Source organism: Heterodontus francisci, chromosome 36 (genome assembly GCF_036365525.1).
Source record: "Heterodontus francisci isolate sHetFra1 chromosome 36, sHetFra1.hap1, whole genome shotgun sequence".
Classification (NCBI taxonomy): Eukaryota; Metazoa; Chordata; class Chondrichthyes; order Heterodontiformes; family Heterodontidae; genus Heterodontus; species Heterodontus francisci.
Window position 1 is genome coordinate 18,842,730 of NC_090406.1, and position 15,054 is coordinate 18,857,783.

At 43.4% G+C, this 15,054-nt stretch overlaps 1 protein-coding gene across 1 annotated transcript in view; it reads left to right on the plus strand.

The window, feature by feature from the left end:
• The first annotated feature begins 549 nt into the window (after window positions 1-549).
• cbarpb (CACN subunit beta associated regulatory protein b) overlaps window positions 550-15,054 on the plus strand; it is a 198,197-nt gene continuing 183,692 nt past the window's right edge. Inside the window, exons 1-2 of the mRNA XM_068016255.1 lie at window positions 550-934; window positions 1,174-1,256. Coding sequence (XP_067872356.1) covers window positions 1,209-1,256 — 48 coding nt within the window. The 5' untranslated portion in view covers window positions 550-934; window positions 1,174-1,208. The remainder of the gene's footprint in view (window positions 935-1,173; window positions 1,257-15,054) is intronic.

Below are 15,054 nucleotides of genomic sequence, written 5' to 3' on the forward strand. Positions count from 1 at the left end.
CCCTGATGCACCTACTTTCTATTTCCAGCGTGCTTTACTTTCTTTCTTGCAAGAGCCCTCAACTCATCAGCAAACGGAATATGTCATTTGACAAAGTGGTAACATGATCTTTTCCCAATGTTTTGCATCAGGATCATTGTAAGAAAAAAAATTGTAACCAAAATAATTTGTTTAAAATATATTCTAGGGGAAAAGATGAGGCTGGAGGAACGGGAGCTCCATCTGCTGTTATACCTTTAGAGTGGATAAATGGCGCTTTCGGACACACTTTTCCGGGCTGAATCTACCCGTGCAACTGCCCAGCTGAACAATATCGCCCGAAGACATTGGCAGAATGTGCAAGGAAGTTGCTTCCTGATAATGTGGGACATCTGGCAACGGTCTGAAAACATTCAGCCTGACCCACGTTGGTCCCCAAACTCTAAAAAATAAAATCGAGTCATAACCTGTTACTGCAATTATACATAACACCACCTCCCAGTGCAGTGAGATATAGGGGAGGGGAACGTTACATCAGAGGAAGCAAAGTACAAGCATCTGAAGGTGGACAGCTAGCTTTAGTGACGTCGCCATGCAAGTTCAAAGGTTAAAAATTAACTTTAAAGCCAATGGCGCTAAACAAAGCGACCAAGGAAAGGAATTTAAGCCCAGCCCCAGTGTGCAGGGCACAATGAAGCAGAGCAGGGAGGCGCTGCGGTGTACGCGTGGGTAGCAGCGGTTCATCTTGGATCCTGCTCCAGGGGCGACCGCTCTGCTTGTTCCTTGTGGACTTGCTTTTCTCTCTCTCTGTCTCACTCACTGCTGCCCAGATTCCTCTTTTCAGCCCTGCTTAGAGGAAATCAGAAGAAACGAGCCTTTCATCGCAAGCTAGTCCTCTGCTATTTAGCATGAATAAATCCGGAAAGAGGCGCTGTCATATTCTGTTACACAACAAGTGAGTACATAGGAAAATTATACATTTCTCCCAGTTTCTGCTTCATTTTACTCTCCCTTACCAACTAAGGAACTTTCGATTCTGTATTAATGCCTCCTGTATAATTGAGATCAACTCCTTATGGAGATTTAACTCATTATCAAGATACGAGAAGATATTTCCTAGTCGCTAAGGAGCTGCCAATAAAACCATCTGCATATCCCACCGTAAGATGCTATTTTTCTTTTGTTGTATTATAGGAAGATAAAATAGCCTGCCTTCGACGAACTGGACCATGAGCAATGATTTGCCTGCATGGAAATACATAACTGAGAACGCAACGGTGAGTAATTTTACTCGAAAATATATCAGCAATACTATATAATAAGATGGTAACAAAAAAAAAACTGGAAGTCGGTGTATCTGAATGATGGCCTGCTGTCATTGTGCCTGAAGGATCGTATTCTTGTGTTCAGTTTAATAATCATTTGGTTGGTGAAATGAATGCCTGTTGTGTCCCAATGCAACATATGACTAACGTGTTTTTAAGAACATAAAAAAATTAATTCCCATAATTATAAAGCAGATTTTTGGTGCAGACATTTGCATTCTCTTTCCTAGATTTACAGTGGAAATTGTGTTAGCGATAAGTGCTACAGTCCCAGAAATATGTAATCTGCACGTTTATTAGGTAAAGTAGGCCCTTTATCACAGCGGCGAGTCTCTAGCTATCTTACAATAGAGCTGCTGTGTTAAAATGTGATTTACCATCTGATGTTTGTATGTTATTGCAAGCATTGTAAATGTGATAAACAATTTTTAGACTGGCCCCTTTTTTGTTCTATATTGCACTGATAATGTGGACCTCTTATTTTTACCTGGTGACTTCTTTCAATTTGACATCAAATTCAAATTTGTAGAATAGCATTTAATTTGGTTTCCATTCTCTGGCTGATTTTTGCTCCAACGGAATCTGTATAAAATAGTAACACGTTTGTTGCTATCGCTTTTAATATTGGAAATAAATGTTGCTCACCATTATTTTTAATATTCTTGCACATGAAAGCATAGCTTTTAGATTCTTTTTGGATTTAATTACCATCTGTGGCTCTTAGCCAAGTGCAAATGAGACAGCTGCTCCATTTTTCGCTGTCCCGTTGCCTAGGTGAATGTATATTCCTTTGGGAGTGAACACGTGTTGATAGATGCTAAATCTCAGCTACAATTCCTGGCAGCCCCATGAAAAACCTTTTCCCCCATCCTCCGAACTCAAAGCAACTTTGTAATTCAAACCAAATCATTACAATATTCTTAACTTGTTACTAGCATATGGATTTCCAACACTGGGCTCCGTTGCCCTGGAAAGATACTCAGGGATTTATTGGAAATCAAATAATATTGTGGAACAAGCTGTTTTAAATAGATTGAATATTGTTAGATTAGTAACTGAAAGAATTATAAATATATAGGATGGATAGAATAGGTTTGAATGTGACAGGCTATATCCTTTCTCTATAAAAAAAAATGTTACAGTGCATAATCTCCATTGTCAAAATAAATCTTCCATCAATTGATATCTGATGGGCCAGATTTTGCTGTCAAAATAACAGTGAGGCTCATGGCTCTCAAGCAATTGGAACTTCAAACAAGGAGTAGCTGTGTGGTTAAATGGTTAAATGTGAATATCCAAAAGCTGCTGTCTGACTTGTGCTGCTTCACCATTAGCTTTGCGAAAATGGCATTACACTGTCTGCCTCACCATTGACATCCATTGAATGGTGTGAAGTTGCTGCATTTGTGCAGCAAATAAGAACTAAACCTGCCTCAGATATTTAGGCTTGGTAACTAGTAGTGTGAGTACCCTTTTATAATCCTTTTAATTACCTGATAATTTTTAATTACTGCCAATCAACCTCTCTGGCACTGAAAGGGAACAATTAAAAGTGTGGCATCTCATTCCTTTAGGTATCAATTGTTGTTGGAGATTTTCAAAACATCAAATTTACATTTTTTTAACTTTTCCTTTCTGTCCCCTTTTCTCTCAATCCAGTCTTTTTCTCTCTTTATCTTTCTCCTTCTGTACCTGCTTTGACATTGAATTCACCGACTCTAATTTACACTTCCGTATCTGTCCTTCCTCTGTTTAATTCTCAATCCTGTAATTTGATTAGTTAAAGAGATATACAGTTGGTTACCTTGTTCACTCAGGTCTAGGATGCCCGGTTCCCCTCACCGTGTCGCTATCAACTTACCCTTCCAGCAGCCTGTGATGCAAATAATGGCAGAGGCTGGTAGATGTACTGCTAAAACAAAATCTGGGCTCCCCCAATGTCTGTGAATAGTTGAACCATACATATCAGGAAAGATCCAGACTGTTTATGGATTGGCCTCAGTCCTAGTAGAAAAATTAGGCAAGGGTTTGACTTTCAGTCATGATCAAGGGATTCCTGTTGGAGGCAAATGAATGTCTGGTGAGGACAGTATCGCATGAGGAAAGGTTCAGGTTCAACTCTCATATTCCCTAAGGTTAAATAGCATGTGTGAAGGTTCACCAATACATTTTTTTTGGTTAAGGTACTGGAGGGCAACCAATGCCTATGGAACTGTGCCCAGCAAGGCACCAATACTTTCAGGGTGAAGGGGAGAAAAAGGTGATGGGGAAAAAAGTTACTTTGGCTTGTGAAAATAATTGAGAGTACCTTTATATTAGAATTTCGTCAGTCATCAGTCTCTATATATGTACTCTGAAATGCTCACACTCCTGACTCATAGGTCAAGACATGGCATGAGTTGCAGCCCCGAAGACTGTCATTTATTGATTGTTGCATTTTGTATTAGAATGCTCCATAAAAATGGCAAATGAAAATAATCTTTTCAAAGAAAATAAAAGGACTTTCCTTTTGCTATACGATTTTATCTTGCTCTGTTTCAAATTCAATAATTTTGGTTTAAAGCTGTACAGCCGAGAATTATGGTTAATAAGACTAAAGTTATTTTTGAGACCTACAGAACAAACAAAAGGATTCCAAGGACTCTGTCAACCAGTGACACCAAAAATCATGAAATTAATACTTCTAACTCAGTCATTTATATGGCTATGTATTGAATAATAGGCGTAAAACAAAACATTGGTTCCTTACTTCTGTGTTGGTGCGTGTTAGAGACCCCATGATGCTGATAAAATGGGGTAAAAACTAAATATGACTTCTGCCTGGTGTAGAAATGAGGCATACCAACTGGGTAGGTTGCAGGCTCAATTCTTGGTCTTTGCTGAATAACTGACCTCAGCTAGGTGAACATTTGGGGCACTACATTTGTTGTCAATGACCCTAAACTGATGGGGGGGGGGGGAGGGGAATTATTTGTGTGTGTGTGAGAGAGAGATGAGGACATAATTTAGCATAGTTGTAATACTTGTCCCTCTTCTGTGTTTAACTAGCGCATTGGCATTCTCCGTCGCATAAAGAATGGGCTTTTTTGTGGAGGTGCCTAAAGGCAGTTGGCATTGGTGGCACCGCATACCAGAACAACACTGGGGAGAGAGTAGAAAATGGAAAGGGAAAGCATATGTAAAAGCAACTGAAATATGCAACCTGAAAGTGCATGCCATCTTCATTATAAAAGTCTCAATTACTAGGCTGTTAAACTTTGGTTATCCTTTTTTCATGTCACACTTTGTTATGTCATGAATATGTTCAGCAAAGCATGTAGCTAATTTCTGTAACCCAAATGCCTGATGATCGAGTGCAGTTTTACAACAAAGTCTAAGAATCATCACACACTGCTGTATTTTGAGACTTCTATACGAATGGCTTACTATTATTGCCATGTATCACACGTGTCTTTTTGACTGCAAGATGTGTAATGAGATACACCAGTGGTAAGTAGTTTTCTTTTTTGGACTTTTTAGCCTAGATTTTCTGAATGACCTTATTTTAATAATGTTGGTAACCTATTTAGCTGGGCTACATCGATCTGAAAATCTAGGCTATTATGTTTATCAAGATGAGACTTATCAGTGCTGGGGAATTACATATTTTACTACTTTGTCAACCAGTGTGAGCACTGAGTAACCTGCGGATCAGGTAAGGTATGGCCATATGTCAAGGTAAACTACTGTTATGGTCAAGTGAGGAGGGGTTGAAGGGCCTCCCTCTTTTCCCTCTCCTTGTTTCACCACAGCAGGTTTGTTAGAAGCTTCCCACAACCGATGGGCATTGCAGGACATTGACCTCTTTATTGATCCAAATTTTAAAAATGTCTTTAGAATTGGCATCTATTTTATTTCAGACAAGCCAACCATCATTTTTTGCTGATGCCCTCCTACTGGGGAGGATGTTTTAAGGTTCTCCAGGTTGATGGCTTTGGACTTGAGACCAATGATTATTTGTGCAACTTTGTCTAGAAAACCTGGGTGTCTGTTCTGTGGCCAGGAAAGAAAATTGTATTCCACAAGTACCAGCTTTTCTACTGTCCCTCTGCCACTATCTGAGGAGGCTGCTTCTCAATTTCTGGGCGCTTTTTCTCACCAAGAATCTTTACCCATCATCCAGAAAACAGAACATCCCACCCCTTCATGAGCACAAATGTTCAGTCAATATAACTGTGCCCCACCCAAACATATTTTTGCAAAAATATACTTCAGTGAATGATCCCTATTGTTTCCTGTTACCAGATGCTGAATCTCTTGTATTTTAGCATAAAGAAATACACTACTTTCCATTCATAAAATGTATGACCACTTTTCGTAAATCTCAACTACAAGAACAGACAAATCCACTGTAAGATCTACTGTTTATGTTCGGTGAGGTGAGGAGGGGGTTGAAGGGCTTCCCTCTTTTCCCTCTCCTTGTTGGACCACAACAGGTTTAATTCTTTCTTAAAGTGGATGTACTGGCCAATTCAGTAGGTGTTTGATTACTTACTTGCTTGGTTCTTGTTATGATCATATCGGGCAGGCTTTCTTGAGTTAACAAAGAAAGAGGTTAACCTTTATTGTACCTAAACTGAACTAATTTTTTTTAAAAATTCATTCATGGGATGTAGGCATCACTGGCCAGGCCAGCGTTTATTGCCCATCCCGAATTGCCCTTGAGAAGGTGGTGGTGAGCTGCCTTCTTGAACTGCTGCAGTCCATTTGGGGTAGGTATACCCGCAGTTCTGTTAGAAAGGGAGCTCCAGGATTTTGACCCAGCGACAGTGAAGGAATGGCGATATAGTTCCAAGTCAGGATGGTGTGTGACCTTGGAGGGGAACTTGCAGGTGGTGGTGGTCCCATGTATATGCTGCCCTTGTCCTTCTAGTTGGTAGAGGTCGCGGGTTTGGAAGGTGCTGTCTAAGGAGCCTTGGTGCATTGCTGCAGTGCATCTTGTAGATGGTACACACTGTTGCCACTGTGTGTCGGTGGTGGAGGGAGTGAATGTTTGTAGATGGGGTGTCAATCAAGCGGGCTGCTTTGTCCTGGATGGTGTCGAGCTTCTTGAGTGTTGTTGGAGCTGCACCCATCCAGGCAAGTGGAGAGTATTCCATCACACTCCTGACTTGTGCCTTGTAGATGGTGGACAGGCTTGGGGAGTCAGGAAGTGAGTTACTCGCCTCAGGATTCCTAGCCTCTGACCTGCTCTCGTAGCCACGGTATATATATGGCTACTCCAGTTCAGTTTTTTGTCAATGGTAGCCCCTAGGATGTTGATAGTGGGGGATTCAGCAATGGTAATGCCATTGAATGTCAAGGGGAGATGGTTAGATTCTCTCTTGTTGGATATGGTCATTGCCTGGCACTTGTGTGGCGCGAATGTTACTTTCCACTTATCAGCCCAAGCTTGGATATTGTCCAGGTCTTGCTGCATTTCTACACGGACTGCTTCAGTATCTGAGGAGTCATGAAAGGTGCTGAACATTGTGCAATCATCAGCGAACATCCCCACTTCTGACCTTCTAATTGAAGGAAGGTCATTGATGAAGCAGCTGAAGATGGTTGGGCCTAGGGCACTACCCTGAGGAACTCCTGCAGTGATGGCCTGGAGCTCAGATGATTGTTCTCCAACAACCACCACCATCTTCCTTTTGCGCTAGGTATGACTCCAGCCAGCGGAGGGTTTTCCCCCTGATTCCCATTGCCCTCAGTTTTGCTTGGGCTCCTTGATGCCATACTCAGTCAAATGCTGCCTTGATGTCAAGGGCAGTCACTCTCTCCTCACCTCTTGAGCTCAGCTCTTTTGTCCATGTTTGAACCAAGGCTGTGATGAGGTCAGGAGCTGAGTGGCCCTGGCGGAACCCAAACTGAGCATCACTGAGCAGGTTATTGCTAAGCAAGTGCCACTTGATGGCACTGTTGATGACCCCTTTCATCACTTTACTGATGATTGAGAGCAGGCTGATGGGACGGTAATTGGCCGGGTTGGACTTTTCCTGCTTTTTGTGTACAGGACATACCTGGGAAATGTTCCACATTACAGGGTAGATGCCAGTGTTGTAGCTGTACTATAACAGCTTGGCTAGGGGCGCAACAAGTTCTGGAGCACAGGTCTTCAGTACTATTGCCGGAATATTGTCAGGGCCCAAAGCTTTTGCAGTATCCAGTGCCTTCAGTCATTTCTTGATATCACGTGGAGTGAATCAAATTGGCTGAAGTCTGGCATCTGTGTTGCTGGGGACTTCTGGAGGAGGCCAAGATGGATCATCAACTCGGCACTTCTGGCTGAAGATTGTTGCAAATGCTTCAGCCTTATCTTTTGCACTGATGTGCTGGGCTACCCCATCATCGAGGATGGGGATATTTGTGGAGCCACCTCCTCCAGTTAGTTGTTTAATTGTTCACCTCCATTACAGCTGGATGTGGCAGGACTGCAGAGCTTAGATCTGATCCGTTGGTTATGGGATCGCTTAGCTCTGTCTATCGCATGCTGCTTACACAGTTTGGCATGCAAGTAGTCCTGTGTTGTAGCTTCACCAGGTTGACACCTCATTTTGAGGTATGTCTGGTGCTGCTCCTGGCATGCCCTCCTGCACTCTTCATTGAACCAGAGTTGGTCTCCTGGCTTGATAATGGTAGAGTGGGGGATATGCCGTGCCATGAGGTTGCAGATTGTGGTTGAGTACAATTCTGCTGCTGCTGATGGCCCACAGCGCCTCATGGATGCCCAGTTTTGCATTGCTAGATCTGTTTGAAATCTATGCCATTTAGTACAGTGATGGTGCCACACAACACAATGGATGGTATCCTCAATATGAAGGCGGGATTTCGTCTCCAAGGACTGTGCGGTGGTCACTCCTACCAATACTGTCATGGACAGAAGCACCTGCGGCCAGCAGATTGGTGAGGACAAGGTCAAGTATGTGTTTCCCTCATGTTGGTTCCCCCACCACCTGCCGCAGACCCAGTCTAGCAGCTATGTCCTTTAGGGCTCGGTCAGTAGTGGTGCTACTGAGTCACTCTTGGTGATGGACATTGAAGTCCTCTGCCCAGAGTACATTTTGTGGCCTTTCCACCCTCAGTGGCTCCTCCAAGTGGTGTTTAACATGGAGGAGTACTGAGTCATCAGCTGAGGGAGGGCGGTAGGTGGTAATCAGTAGGAGGTTACCTTGCCCATGTTTGACCTGATGCCATGAGACTTCATGGGTTCCGGAGTCGATGTTGAGGACTCCCAGGGCAACTCCCTCCCTACTGTATATCACTATATCACCTCTGGTGGGTCTGTCCTGCCAGTGGGACAGGACATACCCGGGGATGGTGATGGCAGTGTCTGGGACATTGTCTGTAAGGTATGATTCCATGAGTATGACTATGTCAGGCTGTTGCTTGACTAGTCTGTGGGACAGCTCTCCCAACTTTGGCACAAGCCCCCAGATGTTAGTAAGGAGGTCTTTGCAGGGTCGACAGGGCTTGGTTTGCCATTATTGTTTCCGTTGCCTAGGTCGATGCTGGGTGGTCCGTCCGGTTTCATTCCTTTTTATTGAGTTCGTAGTGGTTAGGTACAACTGAGTGGCTTGCTAGGCCATTTCAGTGGGAATGTAAGAGTTAACTACATTGCTGTGGGTCTGGAGTCACATGTAGGCCAGACCAGGTAAGAACAGCAGATTTCCTTCCCTAAAGGACATTCGTGAACCAGATGGGTTTTTACAACAATCGACAATGGTTTCATGGCCATCATTAGACTAGCTTTTAATTCCAAATTTATTAATTAAATTCAAATTCCACTTTCTGCTGTGGTGGGATTCGAACCCATGTCCCCAGAGAAATACCCTGGGTCTCTGGGTTACTAGTCCAGTGATCATACCACTACACCACCGCCTACCCACTAATGGAAATAATAAACTATGTGTTAACTTTTAACTCACACACACACACAGAGGTTTACACACAAATAGGTTACAGAGTGGGGAAAGATAGACTGGTTGAGTTAGAGTCCATAGAAAAAATGGGTATACAGTCTGAGGCGTTTGGTGATTCGGCTGGCTTCTAGGTGAATTTGATGGTCCTGAGGCTTTTAGTTTGACGAGGTAGATGGCTGGTTTGGTGGGTCTCTTGGAGACAGCGATGTGGATGATTTCCTCCAAGGGGGTTTCTGATTGTAGCCGGCATATGCAAAGGTGGTCAGTCAACAAGCAGGATTTGAAAGCTTTCAAGCTGGAATGGAGGAAGAGAGGGAGAAAGACTTGGGTCTGAATGTGTCAGAGTCCAGAAACTTTTCTCCTCTTGTTGCAGAGAAACACCAGCTTAAAACCACAGATGAGGAAGGGCTTGTCACATGATAGTCACTCAGTGATTCAAACATAGCACTTCACAGTATTTCTCTCTTCTAAAAAGAACAGGTAGTTCCCTTAAACCTCCTGGGTCTTGGTTCTTGCTGGTAAATGAGCAGACATTCTGTCTCCCTCCTCACAGGCTTTGCAATGTAGGATACAGTGTTGCAAATTAGGTGGCCATCTGAAGCTGCTAGAAAAGTCATTTTCAATCTGTCTTTTTTAAATGTCTTCTTTAATCCACTGACTGGAGATCTGAATTTTTTTTTAGAGAAAATGATCATTCAACAAAGCGAGTTGGCGTGACACTACCCCTACAGTGTCCTAACAATCTATCTTGAAGTTCATAACAATATCACACAGTCTCCTACTCTGATTCATTCTTTCCCAGGACCTGAAAACTACAGAACTCTAATTCAAACACTCAAGCCATGAGCACAATAGTATCTGAAATAAAACTATAAAGTGCAGGAAATACTCAGCAAGTCAAGCAGCATCTGTGGCGAGAAAAAAAACAGTTAATGTTTCAGGTCTGTGACCTTTCATCAGAGTTGTTTCATCAGTTCAGGTTCTGTGGCCAGGGGTGGGGGGGGAGGGGGGGTTAGTGTTGCTGGAGAATTGGAGTGGCTGGGGATCGCCAGGCCCGATCTTCCAGGCAGCAAGGAAGCTCCGCTGCAACCCCTCTGCCGCTACTGGTCTAAATATTTAAATTACATATTTGCATCACTTAAAATGCAAACCACAGCTATCTTACCTTCAGTTCCTGATCTTCAGCGTGACGTGTGGCACTTATGCGCCTTCATTTTCTCATCCAGGGAGAGCTGCTGCCACTGAGGTGGGGAAGGGGTGAACTCTGCGCTCTGATGGGTATGGGGGGAGGGGTTATCTCTGCACTCTGGGTATGGGGGGCTGGGGGAAGGGTAAACTCTGCACTCTGGGCATGCAGGGGAAGGGGTGAACTCTGCAGTCTGATTGGGTATGGGGGGTGAAAGGGTGAACTCTGCATTATGTTGTGCTGTTTGCAGGGCTGGGAGCCTTTTAAAAATGGCCGCCAGCATCTGCTCCTTCAACAGGTGATGCCATGAATGTTATCCCCACCCCCCCCCCCCCCCCCCCCCATTACATGGCGGTGGCGGTTGGCAGCTACCTTGAATATGTAAAATGGACGCTCGCTGCATAGTCACGGCAGCGCAGCAGCATGAGTTACGTGGGAGATGGCTGTCATGTTCCGCGCCAAATCCAGCCCTTTAACTCTGTTTCTCACTCTGCAGATGCTGCCTGACCTGCTGAGTATTTCAAGCAATTTCTGTTTTTTTTTATTTATTTAAGTAAATGTTGTACTCTAGGCATTAGAATGTTTGATAGTTAAAAACAGATGTCTTTAAATAGCTAAAAACAATGGTGTACTGTTGAAGCAGATAGTTAACTTGTGATTTTTAAAGAAACATTATTCCATGAGCACTGGGGTTGGGTTGAACAATTCGCCTAATATAAAATACTCTGCTCATATCTTGATGCATCCTATAACAGGAACGATGTGTTATTTTTAAGTTTAAATGACACAATAAAGAGGCTCTACAATTGACTTAAGGGCTGAAATCTATACTCCGACAGCGGGCGAAAACAATGGCACCACCTGTGCAGGCCGCATGTCGTGGAGCCGCCATGATATTAAGCGCAGCGGCTCATTTAAATAGCTGGAGCGGGCTGTCCATCCCCACAGGCACTGATGACCTTTTTAAAGGGCTTCGAGCCCTACCATTTCACTTAAATATTTAAAGAGACGTTTAAAAAAATTAAATACATTTATTTCCCTCTCCCACCCCCCAATAACAATTACATTAATTATTTGGCCTCTCCCCCAACCTCCCTTCCCCCCCCCCCCCACCCCCAAAACACTGACCTTGTCCTCCTGACTTTCCCCATAGCCCCAAAGTACATAAACTTTAAACTAGAACCCTTCCCACCATCCCCATCCCCTATACCAATGATATTATTTTGACCCCGCTTCCCCACAACCCCCCCCCTGCTGCCCTACACTGATAAACCTATCTCCTCCTCCTTCCCCACCAATGTTCCGCCTCGATTCCCTGCACGGGGATCCGAAGGTGCAGGTGTGTCTGGCAGCGGCAGAAAGATCACACCGGGACAGACGACAGGAAAGTAAGTCTTATGAATTCATTAACTTAAATTTATTTAAATAGGTGCACGGTGGCCCCCTCTCGGAGTCATTTTCCGGCCCTCCCCCAGCCACGAACCCCGATGTTGTGGGGGTCTGTAAAATTCAGCCCTTTGGGGCGGCACAGTGGCGCAGTGGTTAGCACCGCAGCCTCACAGCTCCGGGGACCTGGGTTCAATTCTGGGTACTGCCTGTGCGGAGTTTGCAAGTTCTCCCTGTGACCGCGTGGGTTTTCACCGGATACTCCGGTTTCCTCCCACAGCCAAAGACTTGCAGGTGATAGGTAAATTGGCCGTTGTAAATTGCCCCTAGTGTAGGTAGGTGGTAGGGAATATGGGATTACTGTAGGGTTACTATAAGTGAGTGGTTGTTGGTCAGCACAGACTCAGTGGGCCGAAGGGCTTGTTTCAGTGCTGTATCTCTAAATAAAATAAAAATAAATAGTGCCCATGTTAGGGAGGGGCAAAAAAAGCAGCCAGGGTTTCTGGTTTTCATCACTGTCCAGTGACCCCTGATGGGATGGGAATGTTATGTTTTGGGTCTTTTCTGCCCTTCTTACCCCAGATACTTTGCCTTTAGCATTTTAGATCATTCTTGTAGATGAGTTTGTAGATTCTCCTATTCTCAAGAGTCCCTTCACGAGCTCTGATACTAGGTTAGATTTTTTTAATGTGCCCAGGATAATGAGCAGAAACTTTTCCTTCTATTTTTTCCTTGGCTACTGGATCTTTCTCATGTCTTTGGAAAGTAGCAGAGGTCCATATCAGACCTAATTTCTTGCTTCAGCTGTTAAGTGAATATATATTCACATAAGACATTGGCCTGAATTTTCCCCTAGCGTATGCTGGTTTTCTTTAGCACAAATCACCCAAAGTCCGCCAAAGCAGTGCAAAAGATCACGGAATTACGAGTGCAAATTACATCCAGTGCAAATTGAGTTTCTGTGATCTTTTGGGCTGATTTAAAAACATTAGACTGGAAGTCAGCTCCACCTGAGATTGAATTAATCACCATTGTGAGCTTCCACTAAATATCCACAATTGTGCGGCCTTCAAGCAGGTTTTTAAAATCACCTTGGATTTTTTAGGTGCGAGGACACCAGAGGCACTTTTAAAAATTAATTTATATATTAAAATGTATTTAATTTACAAAGAAACTGACTACTGGACACCAGTGAAACTATTAAATGGTTCTATGTAGTTTTTAAAAAAAGTCAAATTCTTTATTTAAAATCAAGTTACTCACAAGAGGTAGACTAGACGCTCTTTTTAAAAATGCTTTTTTTTCTGCTGTATTAATAAAACTGCACGCTCTTTAATACATCAATAAATATCTTTTAGTGCAAGAAGAGAAACAATTGCTTTAAAATGCTGCCTTAATGCACTGGTTCATGGGCGATTTTATCTGTGGTGATATGCAAATAAGTTTGAGCAGAAACTTGAGTAAAAAATATACTTTGAAAAACTAACATGATTTTGAGCACAATTTATGTCCAGATCACCGATTGTGCCCAAAGCAGAAACTCTACCCTATTATGCTTTATTAGCTCCGATGATGTTCACAGTCTCTGTGCTAAACCGCAGTTTTGTAGGTAACTTTTATAAATGCAGTTATTTCTTATAGCCTTATTGACTGTAGGAGTTAATGACCTGAGCCATCTTTTTTAAAAGTTTGAAACCCACTCAAAGATTTGAATAGTCTTAAATAATTGATCAATGTGACAGATCAATGTAACCATCCAACTGAATTCAAAAGCTAATGCCAGTCATGACTTTTTTTTTGTTTGAGGGTGGCTTGATTCCTCCCTTTTAATCTATCTGTTTGGAGACTGGAGCTGAACATACCTTTGCAACGTTGGTACTGAGTTAGGCGGAAAACATGATTCAGAATTCTGCTGGTTTTTAAACCTCATTAGTAGTGTGACTGAATTCAAAGGGTTGCTACCGAGCTAAAACTAGACTTTTTTTTTTGTTTTGTCATGGCATGAATATTTAAGTGTCTCTTATTTTACCTCTCTCTTTTTTGGGAAAGCACTTTAACTATCTGACCAAGACTGGTGTCAAAAAAGGTTCTATTTTTGTTCTAAAATCTTGGACTTCTATGTGTTTCAAAAAAAAAAGAAAGAAGGATTTTGCTCAGTGACGGACACCTGCAAAAATAATTGGAATTCCAGCAATGTTTTGAAAGAAAGTTCAGAACAAAGTTGAACTTTGTGGATGTTTTGAAAAGAAGTAAACTTGTAAAAGGACAGGAAGGTCAGCAGTTTCAAGGAAATAACAGGTGTTTGACTTTTCTTCAGAGCAGCTTGAGTGACAAGGGGGAGACACTGGGCTGAATTTTACCAGCTCCTCAACGTCGTGAGTCATGGCGGGGGGGGGGCCGCCCGCCCGCCTGCCATGGCCCACGATGCCGAGAAGGCCATGCCGCATATTGCCAGCGGTGACCAGGCCTGGGTGCAAGTGGCGGGGCCTTCATTTAAATATTAAAATCAATTAAAATAAATGCAGATGGACTTACCTGGTCCTGGCGGCTGTCCCACGCCGATTTATTATGGCTGCTGGCCGCAACTTGCACACTTTTGGAACTCCGTATGGAGTGCCAAGGCAAGACACTGGTGGGGTGGCAGGAGGACAGAAAATTTCAGGGCAGGAGGGGTGGGGGAGTGGTGAAAGTCGCTCCAATTGGATGTGGGGATGGTGGGAAGGGGTTTAGAATCAAAGGGAATAAAGTGCGGTGGGGGAAAGATTCTGAGTGAAAACTCACTTTTTTGGGGGCGGATAGGACAACAAAATCATCCAATTATTCATTTTTGGCGGTGGGGTGGGAGAGGGAATTGGAAATGACAATAAAATTTTATTAAATTTTTGCACGTCCCTGTTCCTTTAAACACTTAAATGGCATCGAAGGGCTTGAAGCTCTTTAAAAATGGCGCCTGCATGCTGTCGCCGGATGCCATTACTGGGGACGCAGCGGTCGCTTCCTCTGTCATCAGGGGCAGCCGCTCCGCCCCCTCCATTTAAATGAGCCCCTGCGCGAATTATCACAGGGGCTCAATTGCGGTGCTTCCCTGTTGGATGGCCGCTGAGTTCAACACGTGCCGCCCCGATGTGTGGCACACTGATCAAATTCAGTCCACTGTGTCTGGACATGTGACTATGTTCAGGAAGGTGCTTTTTTCATTTTGGACCCTTTTTAAAAGTCTGAGAATTGGAAAAAG